This window comes from Pan paniscus, chromosome 16, assembly GCF_029289425.2.
Source record: "Pan paniscus chromosome 16, NHGRI_mPanPan1-v2.0_pri, whole genome shotgun sequence".
NCBI lineage: Eukaryota > Metazoa > Chordata > Mammalia > Primates > Hominidae > Pan > Pan paniscus.
In genome coordinates this window covers 67,807,739-67,835,283 of record NC_073265.2, presented here as the reverse complement: position 1 = coordinate 67,835,283, position 27,545 = coordinate 67,807,739, and the positions used below count along the sequence as shown (strand labels likewise).

Genomic DNA, 27,545 nt, shown 5'->3' with positions numbered 1-27,545 from the left:
TGCTGGCTCCTTGCTTCTAGCACTCCCATTATCTCAAGTAGCCATATGTTTCAAAGAAAATGCTAGACCGTCACAGCTGTAGTTCATTTGCTTGATACACCGCTTCCTTTCAACCCCCACATCCTCACCACCTGTTTCTTTGATCACCAATAAATAGCGTGGGCTCCCACAGCTGGGGGCCTTCGTAGCCTCCATACGTTGGCCGCCTGGTCCCGCTTTCTCTCTTGTCTTTTCTCATTCTTTTGACTCCGCCTGACTTTGTCACCCCCATGGCCTGGGGTTGGGTCTGATCACCCCAAAAAAATTTTCATTAAGGAACAATCCAAACGTATTCTAAAGTTAAGAGAACAGTATAACAAACCTCCAGGTACCATCACCCTGCCTCGACAATTATCAACTCATAGCCAATATTGTTTCAACTAACTTCCACCCACCCCTAAGCTATAAGGACTTAAGAAAAAATACCAGTACTATATCTAAGTTGTTTTGTTTTGTTTTGTTTTGTTTTGTTTTGTTTGAGATGAAGTCTCACTCTGTCACCCAGGCTGGAGTGCAGTGGCGCAATCTCGGCTCACTGCAGGCTCTGCCTCCCGAGTTCACGCCATTCTCCTGCCTCAGCCTCCCGAGTAGCTGGGACTACAGGTGCCTGCCACCACGCCGGGCTAATTTGTAGAGCATTTTTAGTAGAGACGAGGTTTCACCACGTTAGCCAGGATGGTCTCTGACCTCGTGATCCGCCCGCCTTGGCCTCCCAAAGTGCTGGCTGGGATTACAAGCGTGAGCCACTGCTCCCGGCTAAAATGTTTAACAATTATTTAATAGCATGAGATACACAAGGCGTCCTTCCCAGGGTGTGTTAGCGTCTCTCCTACGGCGCCCGCCTAGCCCGGTGGTCCCAACCCCCTGCGGGAACTGCACACGCCCCGGAAACCTGGGACAGAGACTGAGTCCCTCTCCTTCCTGGTGGTGGTGACAGCACCTGCTCAGATCTGGTCGGACGCCGCCGGCCGGAGCACCCAGCCCGGCGGAGAAGGAGCTCGCCCGGCGCGGGGGACTGGGACCTGGAGCCCCTTCCCCTACCGCACGTACGCCCCGCCCCGCGCACGCCCGCCCGCGCCTGGCGCAGCTTCACTCCGGATGGTTCCTGTCCTCCCGCGGGTCCGAGGGCGCTGGAAACCCAGCGGCGGCGAAGCGGAGAGGAGCCCCGCGCGTCTCCGCCCGCACGGCTCCAGGTCTGGGGTCTGCGCTGGAGCCGCGCGGGGAGAGGCCGTCTCTGCGACCGCCGCGCCCGCTCCCGACCGTCCGGGTCCGTGGCCAGCCCGGCCACCAGCCATGGGCTCTGGCCCGCTCTCGCTGCCCCTGGCGCTGTCGCCGCCGCGGCTGCTGCTGCTGCTGTCTCTGCTGCCAGGTACGCGCACGGGCGTTAGGGCTCTGGAGGGACGGGCGCCCGAGAAGGGGCGCGGGGTCCGGAGGGGCTGCCGGCGAGAACACCGCGCGGGCGAGCGGAGAGGGCCGGCGCCGTCGCCGGGGACTCGGAACCCGCGCAGACTGGCTCCAGCCCGGCGGCGACTTGGGTGGGGTGGCTTTTTCCCTTTCGGCTCACCTCCCACCCCTAGCCACCACCAAACCTGGGAGTCACTGAGCGGGCGCTGGTACGCGCCGGGTGATGGGGAGGTCGAGACCGGGTCCTTCGTCTTGGGCGCAGGAGTTGGGGATTCGCGTCCCCGCGCTGCCCGTCGCCCTGCCCCGCGCACTGGCTCCCAAACTGGCGCGCCCAAGCCTCCCGCTCCACCGTCTGCATCCCGCCCACCTCCTCATTTGACGGAGATGGCTGAAGACTTGGCCAAGGCCACCTCGGGAAGAGGGGAGTCGCTTCGGGACTGGGGCTGGAGCTGGAGCCCCAGCCTCTCCTCCGGTTGTAGCCTCCTAGCGCTCCTGGCTGCGTCGCTGAGGGACCCTCCACCGGGAGAGCGCCTCCTGTCTTCCTCCCGCTCTCCAGAGGAGCCTGCTGGGGGAAGCCGGCCCTGGCCCGCCGCTGGGAGGCTCTTGGGTGCCTGGGAGGGCTGGTGGGTAGCGAGAGTCGGGGACCGGGCAAGGCTGCAGGGAATTCCTGGAGGGCCCAGGCCGGCGGTCTGTCGTGCGGCTGTGAGCTCAGAGCGCTTTCCGCCCTCGGTGCCAAGGCCTCCACTACTCAGAACGCCATACGCTCTCAACCGACCTCCTGCCTGGGACCCTTCTTTCATCCTGGGGAAGGAGAGGGGGGAGCAGGAAAAATCCTATTTCAAGACCTGAGGAAGTTGGATTCAACTTCCTAGAGGATTCTCCTCCCGCTTCCCCAAGCTGCCCCCAGATCTGTACGTGGGAATCGGAAGACAGCTGACCCGGTATGCCTCACTTGTGCTGGGGTGTGGCTTAGGAACAAAGAGGGGTGCCCAAGGGTTGCAGAGGTCAGAGTCTTTGATCAGGATATGAAGACAGCATCAGCAAGAGCTGGGGGTCACACGAGATCACGGGAGTCACACAGTGCCTTGGCTTCTAAGAGGGCTGGTGGCCACCCCTACAGGGTGGAATGCAGGAGAGGCCCAGACCTGGGCTGTGTTCTCCCAGAGGCTGGGAGGTAGAAGACCTGGGCCTGGGCGACCGTGTTTGGCCCTGCCCCTGGGAGCGGACTGGCCATCTTTCCATCGTGGAAGCAGTGAGTGGCTGTACCTAGGCAGACAGCATTTGCACCACACCCCCACCCGGCAGTAACAACCCAGGAAAAGATTGCGAATAGTTCTTGACCTCTTACCGCAGCACCAAGCTGTGCACTTCCTTCACAACAACCCTTTGAGGTGGACACGTTTATAATCCTTATTTTGACTGGTAAAGACACAGGTTCAGAGAGGTTAAGCCACTTGCCTAAGCTCACACAGCTTACAAGTGATTTGTCAGGATTTGCACCAGATCTGTCCAACTCCAGAGCCCAGGCTTGCAACCACTGTGCTTCTCACTGAATGCGTGTGGCCAGGTAGAATCCTGCCCCTCTTGGGCCTCAGTTTCCCATTTTGTAACCCACTGGGTTAGACTAGCCTGAAAGTCTAGGGTTCCACAGAATCCCCCCACAGGTGGAGGGGATGCTGTAGATGGGTGATGTTTCTGGTGGGCTGGGTGGGGGAGGTTAAGTAACGATTTCCCCAGGGACTGACAGGGCTGCTTCCCGCAGTGGCCAGGGCCTCAGAGGCTGAGCACCGTCTATTTGAGCGGCTGTTTGAAGATTACAATGAGATCATCCGGCCTGTGGCCAACGTGTCTGACCCAGTCATCATCCATTTCGAGGTGTCCATGTCTCAGCTGGTGAAGGTGGTGAGTGCTGGAAGCCACGAGCCGTGGCCATGGGGACCGGGGCTTCTGGAGGAGCCTTCCCCAGAATTAGTCTTGTTTTTGTAATTCTCCTGTCAACTTTAATTCCTCTTTCTAGGATGAAGTAAACCAGATCATGGAGACCAACCTGTGGCTCAAGCAAGTAAGTGACCAGACCCTAGGCACTGCTGCCCCCTGGTGGTGACTGTTTTATTTGCTTTAGGTGAACCAAGAAAGGCCTAAAGACCAGGCTTCATTTACTTCTGTGGAACCCAGATTGGGGTCCACTGACTGGCAGATATATCTCTTCTAAGGCTTGAGGTCACATGCACTGCCCTACAGTCCCCCTGGAAGGACTGTAGGGCCCAACCCCTCAAGTCCCAGATGGACAGGTTGCAGCCTGGAGAAAGACATTCTCCATGTTCACACAACAGAAGAGTACGAACCTGAGATTGAAGCCCTGCCCCCAAACCCTGGGGTGGTGCCTGAGACACCTCCTTCTCTCCCTCTTGCTAAAAACTCAGTTTTTTTTCCAGACGGGATCTCGCTCTGTCACCCAGGCCGGAGTGCTGTGGCGTGATCTCGGCTCACTGCAATCTCCACCAGCAGGGTTCAAGCAGTTCTCCTGCCTCAGCCTCCCAAGTAGCTAGGACCACAGGCGTGCACCACCACGTCTGGCTAATTTTTGGATTTGTTATAGAGACAGGGTTTCGCCATGTTGCCCAGGCTGGTCTCGAATGCCTGATCTCAAGCAATCCACACACCTCAGCCTCCCAAAGTGCTGGGGTTACAGGCACAAGCCACTGTGCACAGCCCCTAAACTCATTCTTAAGTCAGAATAAGATGCTGCTGTTGTTGGTAGCGTGGGAGTAGATTTTCCTGTTCAGATCGAGGCCAAGAAATTGCCTTCCACATGTCCTCCCCAGGGAGGCTTTGTCCAGACTTGCCAGGAGACATAATGGCCCATTGGCCTGCGGGTGACCCTTCTGCCAGCCTGGCCAGCTGAGCACTCAGCACACACAGCCTTCATCCCCAGGAGGTTGGAAAGCCAGATGGGCACAGTGCCCCACCCAGTACTTGATGCACACGTTCCCTCTGTGGCCGCAGCCTCACCCCTCTCTCCTCTGGTGCTCAGGACTCAAGACCGCCCAGCCTCTGGACCCAGACACTTTCTGGGCCCTGCAGGGGTCATGGATTCTTCCCCCGGAATCTTTCAGAGTCCAGTCTTGCTTAACCTTGGGGTGAAAGAGTGTCTATGTTGGAAAACACCCCTGGAGAGCCATTCAGGGGCTGTAAACAGGCACATGGACCTGGACATGATGCATGAAGTCCAGGAGTCTCCACCTGGCACTAGAAGGGACCAGAGAAAGCACGAGTAGGCCCTGTTTGGTTGATGAGGGGCTGGGCTTGCTCATGGTTATGGGGGCAGTGGCTTCCCTAGTGCCAGGAGGTGGCCCGCAGAGCCAGCCGTGTGCTCTCTCCCGCACTGCACCCACAGGAGAAGTTGGACTATGTGATCATGGCATGGATGTGGTTCGGTCACATGCAGCAGGGGTGGGGAGTCACCAAGATGGGTGGTGCCAAGGGAAGTAAAACCAGGCTGATTCTTTTACCGTCTCCTTCTCCCTCCCTGCTTCCTTCCCCGAGATCTGGAATGACTACAAGCTGAAGTGGAACCCCTCTGACTATGGTGGGGCAGAGTTCATGCGTGTCCCTGCACAGAAGATCTGGAAGCCAGACATTGTGCTGTATAACAAGTAAGGTGCTGGGGGGCCCACGCCCTCTCAGGGCTGTCAGCCTGGGCTCTGGGTTTTTGGCCCACTGTGCTTAAAACCTGGCCTTCCTTGGCCTTTTCCAAGAAGGCTTCATTCATTTGTTCAGTCCACAGGTATGTATTCAGCAACTACTACATACCAGGTACCAGAGATGTTGGAGAGCCACAGAGAGCAGCAGTGTGCTGAGTGGCTTCAAAGCAGGCACGGGTGGGTGGAAGATGGCATTGGGAAAGTTTCAGGGAAGAATTGGCATTTGAAGTGAATCCTGAAGATTGTGCAGGATCTCAGGACAGGGAGATGGAGCAGAGGAGGGCCCGGGGAGGCAGGAGAGTATGTCATGGGCAGCCAAGGTGACCTCATTGGCTGGACTGTGGGACATAAGGCTGGAAAGATCCATGGGCCAAGGACCAACCCCAGCGTGTGGAGAGGGAAGGCTCAGATGCCCGGGGCGCCTGGACTGTAGCATCTGTTAGCAGCTCTGTGCAAACAGACAGGAATGGAGTAAACGGTCCCTCCTCACCTTGTCTTTGAAAGAGAATGAGGGTGTTGGAGAAGATCATAGCTAGGTGGGCCTAAGCTATGTAGTCCCAGGGTTCCCAGCCTGCTGACTGGCATGGTTACCAAGGAGCTTTTTTTTTTTGGGTGGGGGGAAGACTGAGTCTTACTGTCACCCAGGCTGGAGTGCAGTGGTGGGATCTCGGCTCACAGCAACGTCCACCTCCTGGGTTCAAGAAATCCTCCTGCCTCAGCCTCCCAAGTAGCTGGGATTACAGGCACGTGCTGCCACACCTGGCTAATTTTGTATTTTTCAGTAGAGATGGGGTTTTGCCATGTTGGCCAGGCTGGTTTTGAACTCCTGACCTCAAGCAATCTGTCTGCCTTGGCCTCCCAAAGTGCTGGGATTACAGGCATGAGCCACCGTGCCCAGCCCCAATGAGCTTTTTAAAAATACAGGTGTTTGGCCAGGCATGGTGGCTGATGCCTGTAATCCCAGCACTTTGGGAGGCCGAGGCAGGAGGATCACTGGAGGCCAGGAGTTCGAGACCAGCCTGGCCAATATACCAAAACCCCATCTCTACTAAAAATACAAAAAATTAGCCAGGCATGGTGGCGTGTGCCTGTAATCCCAGCTACTCCAGAGGCTGAGGCAGGAGAATCGCTTGAACCTGGTAGGTAGAGGCTGCAGTGAGCTAGATCACACCACTGTACTCCAGCCTGGGTGACAGTGAGACTCCGTCTCAAAAAAAAAAAAAAAAAAAAAAAAAAATACAGGTGCCTGAATTCAAAATATTTTATTCTTTGTTCCTCACTGTCTTTTCTAAAGTTAATATGTATTACGTTATCCAAAAAATCTCTATACCTGTCCCCAGGTCCTGCCCCACAGAAACACTGAGTCAGTGGGTCTGGGTAGGCCTAGGAATGGGTGTTTTCACAAAGCTGTCCTGGGGGCTGTGTGACCAGCTTGCTTTGGGGATCCCTGATCTGGCCCGTCCCTGACATTTCACAGATGAGGACTGAGGCCCAGAGTGGATGTGTGGCACAGCCAGGTCTGGGGTGGTCTCAGCCATCCACTGTGGCTTTGGGGCCACTGTGGGCAGTGGATGCAGGAGGCCGATGCTGTGATCAGGGGGCTGAGCTGGGCACCCCAGCCTGTCTCTGCCTGTGTCCCCAAACCTCTTCTCTACTCTCCCAGCAGCAAACCTGCTATCAGACAGTTACCCTGCTACACGGTGTACCCTGCAGGCCTCCTCCCACTGGGAAAAGGTCTGGGCCTTGGAGAAAGGATTGATAGCCCCCCAAGTATGTGAAGCAAGGTTCCCATGTACAGAGTAGGATGAGCTTTCTGGGCCCCGTGCTCCCAGCCCGTCTGGGTGGCTGCATCCAGGTCGTAGTTGAGAAGGGTGAGTCCAGGACTAAAAAGACTTCCCTGGCTCCTGCCATCCAGAGAAGCTGCTCTTGGGCCAGTCCTTCACAGTGGGCCACTTCCAGTCTCCTCTGGATCCAGAATGTGCATCTTCCCGCCAGTTTTGGGAGGCCTCTCCTCTTTCTCTCTCGCAAAGGTTATTCCTCTGCCAGACAGGTCCTGCTCATCACAGCACCTCCAAAACCCCTCTCTTTTCTCTTAAGTCCACACAAAACTGATACTTCCCACATTTAAGCTCTTTCATTGGACTGACATAAATTTTAGTTGATATTTCGCAGTATGCTAGTTAGTTCTCTGGGTATTGAAGAATATCATTTTTGTACCTGCATTTTAGAGTTAAAATGTTTGAATATTTAAACATTTTACATTTACATTTAAACATTTTCAGCAAAACAGTTGATGTAGAATTAGTCTATTCTGATTTTAATGCTAAGAATACTTCTAGGTTTTTATGCCATATTAGTACAAAATAATGTTTTCTTATTAGTAGTATTGATTTTACAGTTAGTGTCAGGACTAGAGAAGATATGTTTTATACTGAATCCCACTTTCTGGTCTCTGGCAAAAACAAAAGTGGGTCTTTACTCACTCCAAAGACAGTCCATGTTTTATTTACTATTTTCCCAAGGAAACATAGCACTTACAAATGTTTCTTGCATGTAATTTGTATTTGTAAACTGGTCATCAAAGAACTGGGACACAATATAAACTCAACAGGCTTGCAGATTTTTTTCTTCTTTCACTGAATTGTCGTAGGAATCACATGGTTCAAATGCTCTTAAGGGAACTGGGCAGGGTGTAGAGAATTTTTGCTAAGCTACAATTAAGAAAATGAGCAAAAAGTTTAATCTTGATGTTTTGCGTTTTATAGCCATTTCCTTGCTGGCAATCTTGAGTGAACAGCTGGAGTACTATAGGATTTATGATTTTAGCAATAATGAGAGGCGTAGCAAAATGTTGCAAATTGGCTGTGGAGAGGAGCAAATATCATAAGGAATTTCTTTGAAATCTGAAGCTGAAAATAACATTTAGAGAAAATCATCCAACTCATTTTCTCTCTCTTCTCCTAGTTAGAACTTCAATTGCTCAGGATTCACCCTCGGTTAAAGATTTATCTTCTTTCCCCCCGCCCCCCCCCACCCGCCCCCCCGAGATGGAGTCTCACTCTGTCGCCCAGGCTGGAGTGCAGTGGCATGATCTGGGCTCACTGCAAGCTCCGCCTCCCTGGTTCACGCCATTCTCCTGCCTCAGCCTCCCGAGTAGCTGGGACTACAGGCGCCCGCCACCACGCCTGGATAATTTTTTTGTTTTTGTTTTTTGTTTGTTTTTTTTTTTTTGCCACTGCTTTACAGTTTTTTTTTAAATTTTATTATTATTATACTTTAAGTTTTAGGGTACATGTGCACAATGTGCAGGTTTGTTACATATGTATACATGTGCCATGTTGGTGTGCTGCACCCATTAACTCGTCATTTAGCATTAGGTATATCTCCTAATGCTCTCTCCCCCCCCCTTCCCCCACCCCACAACAGTCCCTGGTGTGTGATGTTCCCCTTCCTGTGTCCATGTGTTCTCATTGTTCAATTCCCACCTATGAGTGAGAACACGCGGTGTTTGGTTTTTTGTCCTTGCAATAGTTTGCTGAGAATGATCGTTTCCAGTTTCATCCATGTCCCTACAAAGGACATGAACTCATCATTTTTTATGGCTGCATAGTATTCCGTGGTGTATATGTGCCACATTTTCTTAATCCAGTCTATCGTTGTTGGACATTTGGGTTGGTTGCAAGTCTTTGCTATTGTGAATAGTGCCGCAATAAACATACGTGTGCATGTGTCTTTATAACAGCATGATTTATAATCCTTTGGGTATATACTCAGTAATGGAATGGCTGGGTCAAATGGTATTTCTAGTTCTAGATCCCTGAGGAATCGCCACACCAGCTTCCACAATGGTTGAACTAGTTTACAGTCCCACCAACAGTGTAAAAGTGTTCCTATTTCTCCACATCCTCGCCAGCATCTGTTGTTTCCTGACCTTTTAATGATCGCCATTCTAACTGGTGTGAAATGGTATCTCATTGTGGTTTTGATTTGCATTTCTCTGATGGCCAGTGACGATGAGCATTTTTTCATGTGTCTTTTGGCTGCATAAATGTCTTCTTTTGAGAAGTGTCTGTTCATATCCTTCACCCACTTTTTGATGGGGTTGTTTGTTTTTTTCTTGTAGATTTGTTTGAGTTCATTGTAGATTCTGAATATTAGCCCTTTGTCAGATGAGTAGGTTGTGAAAATTCTCCCATTTTGTAGGTTGCCTGTTCAGTCTGATGGTAGTTTCTTTTGCTGTAAAGAAGCTCTTTAGTTTAATTAGATCCCATTTGTCAATTTTGGCTTTTGTTGCCATTGCTTTTGGTGTTTTAGACATGAAGTCCTTGCCCATGCCTATGTCCTGAATGGTATTGCCTAGGTTTTCTTCTAGGGTTTTTATGGTTTTAGGTCTAACATGTAAGTCTTTAATCCATCTTGAATTAATTTTTGTATAAGGTGTAAGGAAGGGATCCAGTTTCAGCTTTCTACATATGGCTAGCCAGTTTTCCCAGCACCATTTATTAAATAGGGAATCCTTTCCCCATTGCTTGTTTTTGTCAGGTTTGTCAAAGATCAGATGGTTGTAGATATGTGGCATTATTTCTGAGGGCTCTGTTCTGTTCCTTTGATCTATATCTCTGTTTTGGTACCAGTACCATGCTGTTTTGGTTACTGTAGTCTTGTAGTATAGTTTGAAGTCAGGTAGTGTGATGCCTCCAGCTTTGTTCTTTTGGCTTAGGATTGACTTGGCGATGCAGGCTCTGTTTTGGTTCCATACGAACTTTAAAGTAGTTTTTTCCAATTCTGTGAAGAAAGTCATTGGTAGCTTGATGGGGATGGCATTGAATCTATAAATTACCTTGGGCAGTATGGCCATTTTCACGATATTGATTCTTCCTACCCATGAGCATGGAATGTTCTTCCATTTGTTTGTATCTTCTTTTATTTCATTGAGCAGTGGTTTGTAGTTCTCCTTGAAGAGGTCCTTCACATCCCTTTTAAGTTGGATTCCTAAGTATGTTATTCTCTTTGAAGCAATTGTGAATGGTAGTTCACTCATGATTTGGCTGTTTGTCTGTTATTGGTGTGTAAGAATGCTTGTGATTTTTGTACATTGATTTGGTATCCTGAGACTTTGCTGAAGTTGCTTATCAGCTTAAGGAGATTTTGGGCTGAGACAATGGGGTTTTCTAGATATACAATCATGTCATCTGCAAACAGGGACAATTTGACTTCCTCTTTTCCTAATTGAATCCCTTTATTTCCTTCTCCTGCCTAATTGCCCTGGCCAGAACTTCCAACACTAAGTTGAATAGGAGTGGTGAGAGAGGGCATCCCTGTCTTGTGCCAGTTTTCAAAGGGAATGCTTCCAGTTTGTGCCCATTCAGTATGATATTGGCTGTGGGTTTCTCATAAATAGCTCTTATTATTTTGAGATACATCCCATCAATACCTAATTTATTGAGAGTTTTTAGCGTGAAGGGTTGTTGAATTTTGTCAAAGGCCTTTTCTGCATCTATTGAGATAATCATGTGGTTTTTGTCTTTGGTTCTATTTATATGCTGGATTACATTTATTGATTTGCATATGTTGAACCAGCCTTGCATCCCAGGGATGAAGCCCACTTGATCATGGTGGATAAGCTTTTTGATGTGCTGCTGGATTCGGTTTGCCAGTATTTTATTGAGGATTTTTGCATCAATGTTCATCAAGGATATTGGTCTAAAATTCTCTTTTTTGGTTGTGTCTCTGCCAGGCTTTGGTATCAGGATGATGCTGGCCTCATAAAATGAGTTAGGGAGGATTCCCTCTTTTTCTATTGATTGGAATAGTTCCAGAAGGAATGGTACCAGCTCCTCCTTGTACCTCTGGTAGAATTCAGCTGTGAATCCATCTGGTCCTGGACTTTTTTTGGTTGGTAAGCTATTGATTATTGCCACAATTTCAGCTCCTGTTATTGGTCTATTCAGAGATTCAACTTCTTCCTGGTTTAGTCTTGGGAGAGTGTATGTGTCCAGGAATTTATCCATTTCTTCTAGATTTTCTAGTTTATTTGCGTAGAGATGTTTGTAGTATTCTCTGATGGTAATTTGTATTTCTGTGGGATTGGTGGTGATATCCCCTTTATCAATTTTTATTGCATCTATTTGATTCTTCTTTCTTCTTTATTAGTCTTGCTAGCGGTCTATCAATTTTGTTTATCTTTTCAAAAAACCAGCTCCTGGATTCATTAATTTTTTGAAGGGTTTTTTGTGTCTCTATTTCCTTCAGTTCTGCTCTGATTTTAGTTATTTCTTGCCTTCTGCTAGCTTTTGAATGTGTTTGCTCTTGCTTTTCTAGTTCTTTTAATTGTGATGTTAGGGTGTCAATTTTGGATCTTTCCTGCTTTCTCTTGTGGGCATTTAGTGCTATAAATTTCCCTCTACACACTGCTTTGAATGTGTCCCAGAGATTCTGGTATGTTGTGTCTTTGTTCTCATTGGTTTCAAAGAACATCTTTATTTCTGCCTACATTTCGTTATGTACCCAGTAGTCATTCAGGAGCAGATTGTTCAGTTTCCATGTAGTTGAGTGGTTTTGAGTGAGTTTCTTAATCCTGAGTTCTAGTTTGATTGCACTGTGGTCTGAGAGACAGTTTGTTACAATTTGTGTTCTTTTACATTTGCTGAGGAGTGCTTTACTTCCAACTATGTGGTCAATTTTGGAATACGTGTGGTGTGGTGCTGAAAAAAATGTATGTTCTGTTGATTTGGGGTGGAGAGTTCTGTAGATGTCTATTAGGTCTGCTTGGTGCAGAGCTGAGTTCAATTCCTGGGTATCCTTGTTAACTTTGTCTTGTTGATCTGTCTAATGTTGACAGTGGGGTGTTAAAGTCTCCCATTATTATTGTGTGGGAGTCTAAGTCTCTTTGTAGGTCTCTAAGGACTTGCTTTATGAATCTGGGGGCTCCTGTATTGGGTGCCTATATATTTAGGATAGTTAGCTCTTCTTGTTGAATTGATCCCTTTACCATTATGTAATGGCCTTCTTTGTCTCTTTTGATCTTTGTTGGTTTAAAGTGTTTTATCAGAGACTAGGATTGCAACCCCTGCCTTTTTTTGTTTTCCATTTGCTTGGTAGATCTTCCTCCATCCCTTTATTTTGAGCCTATGTGTGTCTCTGCGTGTGAAATGGGTTTCCTGAATACAGCACACTGATGGGTCTTGACTCTTTATCCAATTTGCTAGTCTGTGTCTTTTAATTGGAGCATTTAGCCCATTTACATTTAAAGTTAATATTGTTATGTGTGAATTTGGTCCTGTCATTATGATGATAGCTGGTTATTTTGCTTGTTAGTTGATGCAGTTTCTTCCTAGCCTTGATGGTCTTTACATTTTGGCATGTTTTTGCAGTGGCTGGTACCGGTTGTTCCTTTCCATGTTTAGTGCTTCCTTCAGGAGCTCTTTTAGGGCAGGCCTGGTGGTGATAAAATCTCTCAGCATTTGCTTGTCTGTAAAGTATTTTATTTCTCCTTTACTTATGAAGCTTAGTTTGGCTGGATATGAAATTCTGGGTTGAAAATTCTTTTCTTTAAGAATGTTGAATATTGGCCCCCACTCTCTTCTGGCTTGTAGAGTTTCTGCCAAGAGATCTGCTGTTAGTCTGATGGGCTTCCCTTTGTGGGTAACCCGACCTTTCTTTCTGGCTGCCCTTAACATTTTTTCCTTCATTTCAACTTTGGTGAATCTGACAATTATGTGTCTTGACGTTGCTCTTCTCGAGGAGTATCTTTGTGGCATTCTCTGTATTTCCTGAATCTGAATGTTGGCCTGCCTTGCTAGATTGGGGAACTTCTCCTGGATAATATCCTGCAGAGTGTTTTCCAACTTGGTTCCATTCTCCCCGTCACTTTCAGGTACACCAATCAGATGTAGATTTGGTCTTTTCACATAGTCCCATATTTCTTGGAGGCTTTGCTCATTTCTATTCTTTTTTCTCTAAACTTCCCTTCTCGCTTCATTTCATTCATTTCATCTTCCATCACTGATACCCTTTCTTCCAGTTGATCGCATCGACTCCTGAGGCTTCTGCATTCTTCACGTAGTTCTCGAGCCTTGGCTTTCAGCTCCATCAGCTCCTTTAAGGACTTCTCTGCATTGGTTATTCTCGTTATCCATTTGTCTAATTTTTTTTCACAGTTTGTAACTTCTTTGCCATTGGTTTGAATTTCCTCCTGTAGCTTGGAGTATTTTGATCGTCTGGAGCCTTCTTCTCTCAACTTGTCAAAGTCATTCTCCGTCCAGCTTTGTTCCGTTGCTGGTGAGGAGCTGTGTTCCTTTGGAGGAGGAGAGGTGCTCTGATTTTTAGAGTTTCCAGTTTTTCTGCTCTGTTTTTTCCCCATCTTTGTGGTTTTATCTACTTTTGGTCTTTGATGATGGTGACGTACAGATGGGTTTTCGGTGTGGATATCCTTTCTGTTTGTTAGTTTTCCTTCTAACAGACAGGACCCTCAGCTGCAGGTCTGTTGGAGTTTGCTAGAGATCCACTCCAGACCCTGTTTGCCTGGGTATCAGCAGCAGTGGCTGCAGAACAGCGGTGGCTGTAGAACAGCGGATCTTGGTGACCCACAAATGCTGCTGCCTGATCGTTCCTCTGGAAGTTTTGTCTCAGAGGAGTACCCGGCCGTGTGAGGTGTCAAGTCTGCCCCTACTGGGGGGTGCCTCCCAGTTAGGCTGCTCGGGGGTCAGGGACCCACTTGAGGAGGCAGTCTGCCCGTTCTCAGATTTCCAGCTGCGTGCTGGGAGAACCATTACTCTCCTCAAAGCTGTCAGACAGGGAAGTCTGCAGAGGTTACTGCTGTCTTTTTGTTTGTCTGTGCCCTGCCCCCAGAGGTGGAGCCTATAGAGGCAGGCAGGCCTCCTTGGGCTGTGGTGGGCTCCATCCAGTTGGAGCTTCCCGGCTGCTTTGTTTACCTAATCAAGCCTGGGCAATGGCAGGCGCCCCTCCCCCAGCATCGCTGCCGCCTTGCAGTTTGATCTCAGACTGCTGTGCTAGCAATCAGCAAGACTCCATGCGTGTAGGACCCTCCAAGCAAGGTGCAGGATGTAATCTCCTGGTGCGTTTTTTAAGCCCATTGGAAAAGTGCAGTATTAGGGTGGGAGTGACCCGATTTTCCTGGTGCCATCTGTCACCCCTTTCTTTGACTAGGAAAGGGAACTCCCTGACCCCTTGTGCTTCCCAAGTGAGGCAATGCCTCACCCTGCTTTGGCTCGTGCACAGTGCGCTGCACCCACTATCCTGCACCCACTGTCTGGCACTCCCTAGTGAGATGAACCCGGTACCTCAGATGAAAATGCAGAAATCACCTGTCTTCTGCATCGCTCATGCTGGGAGCTGTAGACCGGAGCTGTTCCTATTTGGCCATCTTGGCTCCACCCGAATTTTTTTGTATTTTTTTTTAGTAGCGACGGGGTTTCACCATTTTAGCCAGGATGGTCTCAATCTCCTGACTTCGTGATCCACCCTCCTCAGCCTCCCAAAGTGCTGGGATTACAGGTGTGAGCCATCATTCCCAGCCTTTCTCCTGTGATATTTTGTTTTCTAAAGTTCATTTGCTGATAGAATCCTCAGAGTGTTCATGGACACTGTATACTCTGTGTTCTGGCAAGTTCATAATTCATTGTAACCTTTTTTAGAGAATACTTTTAGGTAACTTGGCTGGGTGTAAAATTCTTGGCTCCTCTTTACCTTCCATGAAAATCTTTTTTTTTTTTTTTTTTTTCTGGAGACAGAGTCTCACTGTTGGCCAGGCTGGAGTGCCTTGGCTCACTGCAATCTCTGCCTCCTGGGTTCCAGCTATTCTCCTGCCTCAGCCTCCTGAGTAGTCGGGATTACAGGTGTGTGCCACCATGCCCAGCTAATTTTTTGTATTTTTAGTAGAGATGGGGTTTCACAATGTTGGCCAGGCTGGTCTCAAACTCCTGACTTCAAATGATCTGCCCGCCTCAGCCTTCCAAAGTGCTGGGATTACAGGTGTGAGCCATCACACCCAGACTGCTTGTTCTTATGTTTCTTCTGGTTTTCTTTTTTGTGTGTTTGTTTTGTTTTTTGTTTTGTTTTGTTTTTTTGAGACGGACTCTCGTGGTGGCATGATCTCAGCTCACTACAAGCTCCGCCTCCCAGGTTCACACCATTCCCCTGCCTCAGCTTCCCAAGTAGCTGGGACTACAGGTGCCCACCACCGCATCCGGCTAATTTTTTTGTATTTTTTTTTAGTAGAGACGGGGTTTCACTGTGTTAGCCCGGATGGTCTCGATCTCCTGACCTCATCATCCACTCACCTCGGCCTCCCAAAGTGCTGGGATTACAGGCCTGAGCCACCACCCCTGGCCTCTTCTGGCTTTATTTCTAAAATGATTGTTTTCTTTTTCCTAATTCTTTCCTAAATTCTGCTAGTTCTTTATACATTCTTTCATTTAACCAAATTATCCCTTATCTTTTCTGATTTCTGTTCTTTCACAGTTTCGAAAAATTTCTTAGTTTCTTTTCATTTAATTTGTAATATCAGATTATCGTCAGCTTCATCTGCTTGGTGGCTCTATTTTTGTAGTTGCTGTTATCTGCGTGTGTGTTAATTCAGTTACTTGTGTTTGTATTTTTTTTTTTTTTTGAGACATCTTCTGTTTTTTTGCTCGTTACCTAGGCTGGAGTGCAATGGCATGATCGTGGCTCACTGCAACCTCTGCCTCTCAGATTCAAGCGATTCTTCTGCCTCAGCCTCCCAAGTAGCTGGGACTACAGGTGACTGCCACCACGCCTAGCTAAATTTTTTTTTGTATTTTTGGTAGAGACGGGGTTTCACCATGTTGGCCAGGTTGGTCTCGAACTCCTGACTTCAGGTAATCCACCTGTCTCAGCCTCCCAAAGTGCTGGGATTACAGGCATGAGCTGCTGTACCCAATTTGTGTTTTTCTTACAATATGTTTTCATAAAGCTTCGTTGCTCTTGTTTAAATAGATAGCCTTGCTTTACTTTTAGGGCAAGTTCTTGGAGGGAATAGGAGAAGACGGTAGTTACCTTGAGGTGACACTTGTCTCAATGCATGGCCACCTCCCCAGTCTCCACAGTCATGACACCTCAGTCATGACATGACCGCACAATCATGGCATCTCCACGAGCTGCTGCCTCTGGATGCTGACTTCAGTTTCTGAACCTTCTTTCTCTTCTCATCCCCACTTCTTACCCTGTTGAGTTTGGATTCTACCATAAGCAGCTTTTTCTCTGAGTGGGTCTCTGTCCTTCTGAAAGGGAGGTTTTGGGAGGCATTTCTGACATCCTCAAGAGCCCACGTCAGCACTGACTGACCTCTGCAGACCCTGAGTGGATTCCCGCGGGATTTTTTTGGTTCTTGCCCACAAATTGGAACCTGTGGCACCCTCTCTGTTCCATTGTTCCCCTTGCTGAGGATTCAGTGCAGAGTGGGGTCCTCGTCTTTTGAGGGGCAGCCACTTTTTGGAGATTCCTGTGTCTGGCACTCTTAGGATCTTAGGACATGAGAACCCTTCTTTCTTTTCCCCCGGCTGCTTCTACCCCGCAGCTAATCGCATGTGGGTCCCACAGGTCCTGCTGGTGGTGGTGGTCTGACCGCACACTCTCATATCCTGAGGTGCTGTGTAACCTAACTTTGTTGACAATGTGATCAGATTTGTTATTTTGCTGTCATCCTAGTTGCCCTATTTTTCTGAAGAAATTTAGAGAGATTTTAAAAACCCATGCCATCATGACCTTTCTCATAGCCCTCACCACCCCACCCCACTTCTGTTCTTAAATGCCCCCTGTATGATAGTGCTACCTCAGCTGATCATTTGCACCCGTACTTCCTTTTCTTTTTTTAATTGCCTCACATGGTTTGGCAGTACATTGCTCAGACCCTTCCCACCAATGCTGTCCCTTGCTGCCAGCTATCTCTGGGTGTGATATTGACTGACTGACTGACTGAGACAGAATCTCACTCTGTCACCCAGGCGGGAGTGCAGTGGTGCCATCTCAGCTCACTGCAGCTTCCACCTCCTGGGTTCAAGCAATTCTCCTGCCTCAGCCTCCCGAGTAGCTGGGATTACAGGTGTGCACCACCACACCTGGCTAATTTTTGTATTTTTAGTAGAGATGGGGTTTTGTCATGTTGACCAGGCTGGTCTCAAACTGCTGACCTCAGGTGATCTGCCTGCCTCAGCCTCCCAAAGTATTAGTATTACAGGTGTGAGCCACCACACCTGGCTTTCATTTATTTTTTGGTCATTCGTTAGGTCAACAAATATTTACTGAGTGCCCTTTATGAGGCTGGTGCTGTGCCAGACCCCAGTCTCCAGCTGGGTCTGCATGTTCTGTCTTCTGCTAGCAGAGATATGACTGTTGACACTGCCCCAGGCAGCACACAGGCCTTCTGATCTGGGTGGACACACCCCAGGGGTCCTGTGGGCAGCAGCCACAGTGACCAGGATCCCCAGAAATGAGCCATCAGCCAAGCTCAGCTAACCTCTAGTATATGTTCTTTGGGCACATGCACACATTTCTGTGTCTCCTCACTTGGGGACCCAAGTTCTGAATGGCCAAGGTTCTGCCATAAACTCTCTGGAGTCTCGAGCAAGTCATTCCTGTCCTTTGACCGTCAGTTTTCTCTTTGGCAAAATGAAGGTGTTGGACTAGAGCAGGGGCTAGCAAATGTTTTCTCTGAAGGGTCAGAGAATAAATATTTTAGGCGTTGTGGGTCGTACAGTGACGGTCACAGCTATTCATCTCTGCCCTTGGAGCTCAAAAGTAGCTATAGATAATGGACAACAAAAGGCAGTGGCACTATTCCCCCCCCGATTTTATTTACAGAAAGAGGACCACAGCTTGCCAACCCCTGGACCAGACCCTGGGCTCTGAAGCTCCCTTGCCACTCTGACATTTTGTTGATCCAGGATGCTGTATGGAATTGGTTCAGGAGGCCTCTGCCTTCCTGAGGGTCTTTTCGACCTTCTGCTTAGCCCAGCCCTCTCCAGGGCCCCTCAGTGCTAAACATGGGCTGAGTCCACTTGGGGACTGTGTGGATGTTCACCTCCACCCCACCCTCCTACCTCTCCCTTTTTCCTGGAGCCAGGAGCAGGAATACTCGTAGGGAATTAAGGGCATGGTGGGAGTGAAATTGGGGCTAAGAATGTATAAACTCAGCAGGGCACCATTGGGGGCAAACTAGCCAACCAGAGGAAAGATAGGTAGTGGCTTTGGCATTGAGCCTTCATGGGTAATGATGATCCTGCTCAACCGAGACCCAGGAGAGACTAGCAAGGAAGAAGGACATGCACCACAACATTCCCCTTCTGTTTTCACAGGTTCCCATCCAATTACAGCAGCACAAGGATATCCCTAAATGTTTAGGCTTTGTCATTGTTTACAAGGCAAAGGAGTATGGCAGTTGCTCCCTTTGGAGGATGTAAATGCCTTCACAAGGCTAAGAAACTTAACAGGGCTGATCCGAGGAATGTTTAAGAACCTTCCTGGGCAGGGCCATTGTTGTGGAAGCAACTGGCCTTGCTCTCAGATGGCCTCATCTGGCCATCGCGGATGGAATGCCCAATGCAAGACTCAACAGGGATCATCAGCTGATTTTCTGCCGAACAAACCAACAAGACTATTCCTAGAAAAATGTACATTTCTAAGGCCAGGCAGTGGCTCAAGCCTGTAATCTCAGCACTTTGGGAGGCCGAAGTGGGCAGATCACTTGAGGTCAGGAGTTCGAGACCAGCCCGGCCAACATGGCAAAACTCCATCCCTACTAAAAATACAAAAAGTAGCTGAGCGTTGTGGTACATGCTTATAATTCCAGCTACTCAGGAGGCTGAGCAGGAGACTTGCTTGAACCCCGGGAGACAGAGATTGTAGTGAGCTACTGCATTCCAGCCTGGGCAACAGAGTGAGTCTCTGTCTCAAAGAAAAAGAAAAAAGAAAAATGTCTATTTCTGTGTGAAAATAAATGTCAGGATGCACATAGTGAAAAGGAAGGGAGAAGAAACATGGGGAGAAAATGGGGATAGGGACACAGAAAGTGAAGAAACCTGTTAGGCTGAATTCGAAAGACAAGGAAGCAAAACATGATTATTGTAAAACAGTACTGGGAAGAATGGGGGTGGGGAGGGTACAGGGAATGGTCAAATGAGGATCCAGAGATAGGGTTTGGAAATAAATCCATCTGACAAGGTTCCGTTTAATGGGGGTGGACTCCCCTGGGTGGCAAATAATCCCAAAGGCTGCTTCAGCACCTGGCTCCAGGAGGATGACCTTCCTCCCATTTCTTTAATTAAAGGGGGACCAATCCTCTTCGGGCATTTGGGAGTCTATCAGTTTGGGACCTGTATTGTGGGATGAACTGGTGGCCTGCCCTGGGGCAGGGGGTGATCAATATCTCAGATTGTTGTTGGGGAGGGAGCTTGGGCCTCAGTATCCCCGTTGGTAAATGGGGCCAGGAATTGGGTGACCTTTTATGGCACTTTAGCTCTCATCTTCCAGTGCCTTCCAAATCATTACTTACTGTGAGAAGCTGGTCGAGATGACCACAATATGACCAAGTGTTAATGACCGTGTGTCACTGTGCCCCCTCTTTGTCTTTGCAGTGCTGTTGGGGATTTCCAGGTGGACGACAAGACCAAAGCCTTACTCAAGTACACTGGGGAGGTGACTTGGATACCTCCGGCCATCTTTAAGAGCTCCTGCAAAATCGACGTGACCTACTTCCCGTTTGATTACCAAAACTGTACCATGAAGTTCGGTTCCTGGTCCTACGATAAGGCGAAAATCGATCTGGTCCTGATCGGCTCTTCCATGAACCTCAAGGACTATTGGGAGAGCGGCGAGTGGGCCATCATCAAAGCCCCAGGCTACAAACACGACATCAAGTACAACTGCTGCGAGGAGATCTACCCCGACATCACATACTCGCTGTACATCCGGCGCCTGCCCTTGTTCTACACCATCAACCTCATCATCCCCTGCCTGCTCATCTCCTTCCTCACTGTGCTCGTCTTCTACCTGCCCTCCGACTGCGGTGAGAAGGTGACCCTGTGCATTTCTGTCCTCCTCTCCCTGACGGTGTTTCTCCTGGTGATCACTGAGACCATCCCTTCCACCTCGCTGGTCATCCCCCTGATTGGAGAGTACCTCCTGTTCACCATGATTTTTGTAACCTTGTCCATCGTCATCACCGTCTTCGTGCTCAACGTGCACTACAGAACCCCGACGACACACACAATGCCCTCATGGGTGAAGACTGTATTCTTGAACCTGCTCCCCAGGGTCATGTTCATGACCAGGCCAACAAGCAACGAGGGCAACGCTCAGAAGCCGAGGCCCCTCTACGGTGCCGAGCTCTCAAATCTGAATTGCTTCAGCCGCGCAGAGTCCAAAGGCTGCAAGGAGGGCTACCCCTGCCAGGACGGGATGTGTGGTTACTGGCACCACCGCAGGATAAAAGTCTCCAATTTCAGTGCTAACCTCACGAGAAGCTCTAGTTCTGAATCTGTTGATGCTGTGCTGTCCCTCTCTGCTTTGTCACCAGAAATCAAAGAAGCCATCCAAAGTGTCAAGTATATTGCTGAAAATATGAAAGCACAAAATGAAGCCAAAGAGGTAAGGATATGGCTTTTATTACATTGGTCATTCATTCATTCAACAAATATTTATGGGTTCCTCGTGGGGCAAGGCATAGGGTAGGGGGTTAAGAAATTGCCCTCTGGAGTCAGTGGCCTGTGTTAAGACCAGTTGTATGTCCTTGGGTATGTTACCTCACCTCTCTGAGCCTGTTTTCTCTTCTGTAAAATGGGATGATAAAGCTTGGTATGTGGTACCCTGAAGCTAGCCACCAGGCTGCCAGCAGGCTGGACCATTGAAAACACCTGATGCCAATAGACTAGATTAGGATGTAGGCTGGAAAAGGGCATGGGGCCAGATGATCTCCAGTTAGTATTGGTTAATTGAGGTTATATTTTTATTTTTATTAAGACAGGGTCCTGCTCTGTTGCCCAGGCTGGAGTGCAGTGGCGCAATCTTGGCTCACTGCAACTTCCGCCTCCCGGCTCAAGCGATTCTCCCACCTGTTTCCCGAGTAGCTTGAACTACAGATGCCCCGCCACCATACCCTAATTTTTTTGTGCCAATGGGGTTTTGCCATGTTGCCCAGGTTGGTCTCAGACTCCTCGACTCAAACAATCTGCTCACCTCGGTCTCCCAAAATTGCTGGGACTACAGGCATGAGCCACCGCACCTGGCCTTTATTTTTACTTTCTAATTGTATATGTGTTCTCATTGAGGAAGAATTTACGTGGAGTAAAGTGCACACCTCTTCAGTGTACATCTCAATGAGTTTTTACATCATGTATACAACCATATAACCAAGATCCAGGTAAAGATATAGAACACTCCCAGTGCCCCTAGAAAGTTCCCCAATGCCCTTGCCAGTCAGTGTCTCCCTCCCTGCTTGGTACCCACCATCTTGGCTTAGGCGCAGTGGCTCACGCCTGTAATCCTAGCACTTTAGGAGGCTGAGGCAGGTGGATGGCTTGAGATCAGGAGTTTGAGACCAGCCTGGGAAACATAGCGAAACCCCGTCTCTAACAGAAATACAAAAATTAGCCAGGCGTGGTGGCACATGCCTGTAGTTCCAGCTACTCAGGAGGCTGAGGTGAGAGGATCACTGGAGCCCAGGAAGTCTAGTGAGCCGTGATCATGCCACTGCACTCCAGCCTGGGTGACAGAGTGAAGTCCTTTCTTTAATTAATTAATTAATTAATTTTTTAAAAAACCATTATGCTGACTTATTTGATAATTGATTAGTTTTACCTTTTTTTTTTTTTTTTTGAGACGGAGTCTTGCTCTGTCACCCAGAATGGAGTGCAGTAGTACAATCTCTGCCTACTGCAACCTCTGCTTCCTAGCTTCAAGTGATTCACATGCCTCAGCCTCCTGTGTCTGGGACTACAGGTACCCTCCCGCTACCATGCCTGGCTAATTTTTTGTATTTTTAATAGAGATGGGATTTCGCCATGTTTGTCAGGCTGGTCTCGAACTCCCGACCTCAGGTGATCTGCCCGCCTTGGCCTCCCAAAGTGCTGGGATTACAGGTGTGAGCCACCGCGCCCGGCCAGTTTTACTATTCTTGAGTTTCATATAAATGGAATCACATAGTATATAAACTTTTCCCGTAGCTGAGGCTGGGGCTGTTTGGTCCTTGATGTGTGGAACTTCAGTCTTAGCTGAAGAGTTTTGTATCCAGCTACTCTCTCTTTGAAGTGAGGCTATGGCCAGGCACAGTGGCTCACACCTGTAATCCCAGCAGTTTGGAAGGCCAAAGCAGGAGGATTGCTTGAGGCCAGGAGTTAGAGACCAGACTGGGCAACATAGTGAGACCTCATCTCTTAAAAGATAATAAATAATAAAAGTGAGGGGATGGGTAAAGTGGCTCATGCCTATAATCCCAGCACTTTGGGAGGTTGAGATGGGTAGATCGCTTGAGCCCAGGAGTTCAAGACCAGCCTGGGCAACATGGCAAAACCCTATTTCTACCAAAAAAAATTAAAAAATAAAAGTGAGACTGCAATAAAATTTTTAGCCTTTTTTAAATTTTTTTTTTTTTTTGAGACAGTCTTGCTCTGTCATCCACATTGGAGTGCAGTGGAGCCATCGTAGCTCACTGTAGCCTCTAACTCCTGGGCTCAAGCGATCCTCCAACCTCAGCCTCCCAAATAGCTGGGACTACAGGTGTATGCCACCACACCCAGCTAATTTTTTTTTTTTTTTGAAGAGGTCGGTGGGTCGGAGGGGGGGGGGTCTCACTGTGTTGCCCAGGCTGGTCTCGAACTCCTGGACTCAAGCATTTCTCCTGCCTTGGCCTCCCAAAGTGCTAGGATTAAAGGTGTGATCCACCACACCTGGCCTTTTGAGCCCTCAGAAGAACATTTATCCATAAACATTTTTGAGAAGGCATGCCAATAAGAAGAGAAATAAATCCAGGGGGCTACAAAGGAGAGGAGGAAAGCCTCAGGCTCCACCAGTCAATGGGCAGCTCAGTTCTCTGCACTTCCCTTTAGCCAGGCTCTGCTGGGCTTGTGAGGGACCCCCTGAACCTGCATCTCTGGGCTGGGAGTGGCAGGCTAAAGAGGCAAAGTGGCAGGGGAACAAAGATCTCCCTAGCTCTCCCCTCCACCAAGCCCCTCCCCCTGCCAGCCCCAGTCTCTGGCCACACCTTCCCAGTTTCTGGGTCTTTAAAGTAGTCTTCTCATGCTTCTGGGCCAGCTCTCAATTTGGGCTAGTTCACCACTTTGCCTAACATCTGTAACTCATCAGAAAATGGCCAATATCATTGTGCTTTAAAGACTTTAGGAGTTAGATATAAGCCAGGCACAGTGGCTTACACCTGTAATCCAACACTTTGGGAGGCCAAGGCAGGAGGATCACTTGAGCCCAGGAGTTCAAAACCATCCTGGGCCACGTAGGGAAACCCTTTCTCTACAAAAAAAATGTAAAAATCAGGCCAGGTGCAGTGGCTCACGCCTGTAATCCCAACACTTTGGGAGGCCGAGGCAGGTGGATCACCTGAGGTTGGGAGTTCAAGACCAGCCTGGCCAACAATGGTGAACCTCCATCTCTACTAAAAATACAATAAATTAACCGGGGGGTGGTGGTGGCATGAGCCTGTAATCTTAGCTACTCGGGAGTCTGAGGCACAAGAATTGCTTGAACTCAGGAGACAGAGGTTGCAGTGAGCCAAGATCACACCACTGGACTCCAGCCTAGGTGACAGAGTGAGACTCCGTTTCAAAAAAAAAAAAAAAAAAAAAAATGCCGGGTGCAGTGGCTGATGCCTGCAATCCCAGCACTTTGGGAGGCTGGGGCAGGTGGATCACCTGAGGTCAGGAGTTTGAGACCAGCCTGGCCAACATAAAACCCCATCTCTACTAAATACAAAAATTAGCTGGGCATGGTGCTAGGCACCTGTAATACCAGCTACTCAAGAGGCTGAGGCAGGAGAATTGCTTGAACCTGGGAGGTGGAGCTTGCAGTGAGGCGAGGTCATGCCACTGCACTCCAGCCTGGGCGTCTCAAAAAACAAAAAATTGCCCAAGTGTAGTGACACACACCTGTAGTTCCAGCTACTCAGGAAGCTGAGTGGGGAAGATTACTTGAGCCCAGGAGGTCAAGGCTGCAGCAAGCCATGATTGCACCCCTGCACTCCAGCTTGAGCAACAAAGCAAGAGCCTGTCTCAAAAAAAAAAAAAAAGATATAAAATTTCTGTCCAGCCAGCTCTTTTTGCACCACTATTTCTATTCATGTATAAAACCCAAGTGTCATCTTTCTTCATGAGGCTTGAGTAAGGGTCATTTTATAAATCAACATTAGTATCACTAGGCTCTATTCATTAAGGACTCTGTTCTGAAACAACCTTCTGAGAGAAGTACTGTTCTTATCCCCATTTTACAGATAAGGAAATTGAGGCTAAGAGCGGTCATGGAATTTACCCAGATTCTCACAACTCAAAAGGAGCAGAGCTGGGATTCTAATCAGTTTGTCTCCAAGTCTCTGCTTTTCCACACACCTCTGCCTCCTAGAGCCTTAGGAGGTGGCTGGTAGGGGGTGGGTAGGAATCTCACATCTCAAGGTGTATCTGAAGCACACACAAACCAGTCTTAGGAATTCAAATAAAGTACCTCATGGCAAACATGGCATCGTAATTCTAATTTTACCTATAACAGTAGTGTCACCAAGAGAACACATTTACTCAGGCTCACAATGGTGATGTAAAATCTTCATCTCCCAGCGCCATTTCAGTATACTTATAATAAAGAGGCAGCATGTAATTTATTAATTTCATTATTGCTTCAAAATCAGCTGACTCATGGGTTCTCTCAATTCAATTATGGCTTCTTTGCTTTCTGAATTGGCTAGGAGTATAATTACAATTTTCCTTCCTATTTCAAGCCCAAATTGAAGCTGTATTATATACAATTGGTCTTGCTTTTTCTCCCATCTTTTACTTTATTGTCAGCAATTATTTCTGATGTTCAACCTGCTCTCCAACTGCACAGTATTCCATGATACTTTGGTCTTATGAGTAAAAATGACTTTTGATCAGCTGGGCATCGTGGAAAGGGCAGTGGGGAGGGAAAGAGTGATGAGGATGGACTTGCCCTGATAACGCTTATCTCATTTTTGGAACAGATGTTAAAAGGAAATTTATTTTGTTGTTTTTGAGACAGGGTCTCGCTCTGTTGCCCAGGCTGGAGTGCAGTGGCGTGATCTCTGCTCACTGCAACCTCCGCCTCCCTGGTTCAAGAAATTCTCATGCCTCAGCCTCCCAAGTAGCTGGGATTACAAGCATGTGCCACCACTCCTGGCCAATTTTTGTATTTTTGGTAGAGACAGGGTTTCAACAGGGTTTCACCATGTTGGCCAGGCTGGTCTCAAACTCCTGACCTCAGGTGATCTCAGCCTCCCAAAGTGCTGGGATTACAGGCGTGAGCCACTGCGCCAAGTCAAAAATTTATATCTAAAACTGGATAGAGTACTTTGAAACAATGGTAGATTATATTGGACTATATTAGCCATTCTAACCAAGGCCCAGAATCCTGCCATGGAAGCCTAAGTAACTGGTTTCACTAACTTTATAAAATTGGAATTCAATTTAGAAAAACTAGGTTATGCATTTTTAGGAAACTTCTGATTTGAAACAGATCTAACATGACAGATCTTTTATACCTGTTTCTCTCCTGAATAAACAGAAACTTGAGAATGGTGAATTTCCTCAGACCACATCAATTAGGAAAAGGGCTTCTTACATATTAGAGACAAAATGGCTTCTACTGCAACGTGTTGATTACATCTTCAGTATTGAAAATGTATTCATTTGCCTTTCCCTCCATGTTTTTTTCTCTTTTATCATTTTGTTTTGCAGATTCAAGATGATTGGAAGTATGTTGCCATGGTGATTGATCGTATTTTTCTGTGGGTTTTCACCCTGGTGTGCATTCTAGGGACAGCAGGATTGTTTCTGCAACCCCTGATGGCCAGGGAAGATGCATAAGCACTAAGCTGTGTGCCTGCCTGGGAGACTTCCTTGTGTCAGGGCAGGAGGAGGCTGCTTCCTAGTAAGAACGTACTTTCTGTTATCAAGCTACCAGCTTTGTTTTTGGCATTTCAAGGTTTACTTATTTTCCACTTATCTTGGAATCATGCAAAAAAAAAAGTCAAGAGTATTTATTACCGATAAATGAACATTTAACTAGCCTTTTTGGTATGGTAAAGAGATGTCAAAATGTGATTCTATGTGATTAGTATGCTATGCTATGGAATAATACATGTAAAAATGTTTCCTTTTAGTTGTTGAAACAAAACTGGATAGAAAAATGCTGTTCAGAAATATGAAAAGTCATTCAGTTATCACTACAGATCTCCCAGTAATTTTTCTTATTTAGCCCATAATCTCTTTGAAGGTTTATACTAATTCAGCAATCCCCCATCGTTACCCATTTCTTACCATGCATTTCTCGTTCTTTACTGGGTCTAAAGGGCTATGCCTCCGTTTCAGAGAGCTTCAACTACTTCTCTTGCATACTTCTAAATTATACCATGAGAAATCATTCCTAGTTATTCATTGTTAATATAACTGTCTTAGTACACCATAAACTGGGTGGATTATAAACAACAGAAATTTCTCAGTTTTGGAGGTTAGGAGGTCCAAGGTCAAGGCACCAGCAAATTTGGTGTCTGGTGAGGGTCCTCTTCCTCACAGGGTGCCTTCTAGCTGTGTCCTCACATGACTGAAGGCAGTAGCTACCTCTGTGGGGTCTATTTTATAAGGGCACTAACCCCATTCATGAGAGCAGAGCCCCCATGGCCTAATCACCTTTCCAAGGCCCCACCTTCTATCTAAGACAATCACGCTGGGATTAGGTTTCAACATATGAATTTGGGGAGGACACATTTGGACCACAGCATGAACCTTTAGAACAGGGTTTCTCAGCCTTAGCACTATGGACATTTTGGGCTGGATAAGTATGTGTTGGTACAGAGTGGGGATAATCCTATGCATTGTAGGATCTTTAGCAGTACCGTAGCCTCAACTCACTAGATGCCAATGACATACCTTTCTTCTTCACCAGTTACGATAACCAAGAATGTCTCCATTGTTAAATGTCGCCTTAGGAGCAAAATTGCCCCTGGTTGAGAAACATTGCTTTAGACAAATTGTTAAGAGTATCATGTACTACACTTCTGAAACTTAACATGATCATCACCACTGACAGATGATTCACAGAGACTGTTTGAATCTTGTCTCACTAGTTTTTCCTGTGCAAAAATAAAATGGACAGAATTGCAGCCCACTGTGACTCATGTTTCAATAAGTCAAA

General features: G+C 47.6%; 1 protein-coding gene across 1 annotated transcript; it reads left to right on the top strand.

Moving 5' to 3' along the window:
- The first annotated feature begins 182 nt into the window (after positions 1-182).
- On the top strand, positions 183-27,534 carry CHRNA3 (cholinergic receptor nicotinic alpha 3 subunit). The gene is made up of 6 exons (XM_034939244.4): positions 183-1,408; positions 3,206-3,345; positions 3,461-3,505; positions 4,990-5,099; positions 19,760-20,771; positions 26,090-27,534. Exons 1-6 carry the CDS (start codon positions 1,138-1,140, stop codon positions 26,216-26,218), a joined length of 1,707 nt encoding a protein of 568 aa, XP_034795135.2. The 5' UTR covers positions 183-1,137; the 3' UTR covers positions 26,219-27,534.
- Positions 27,535-27,545: the final 11 nt, after the last annotated feature.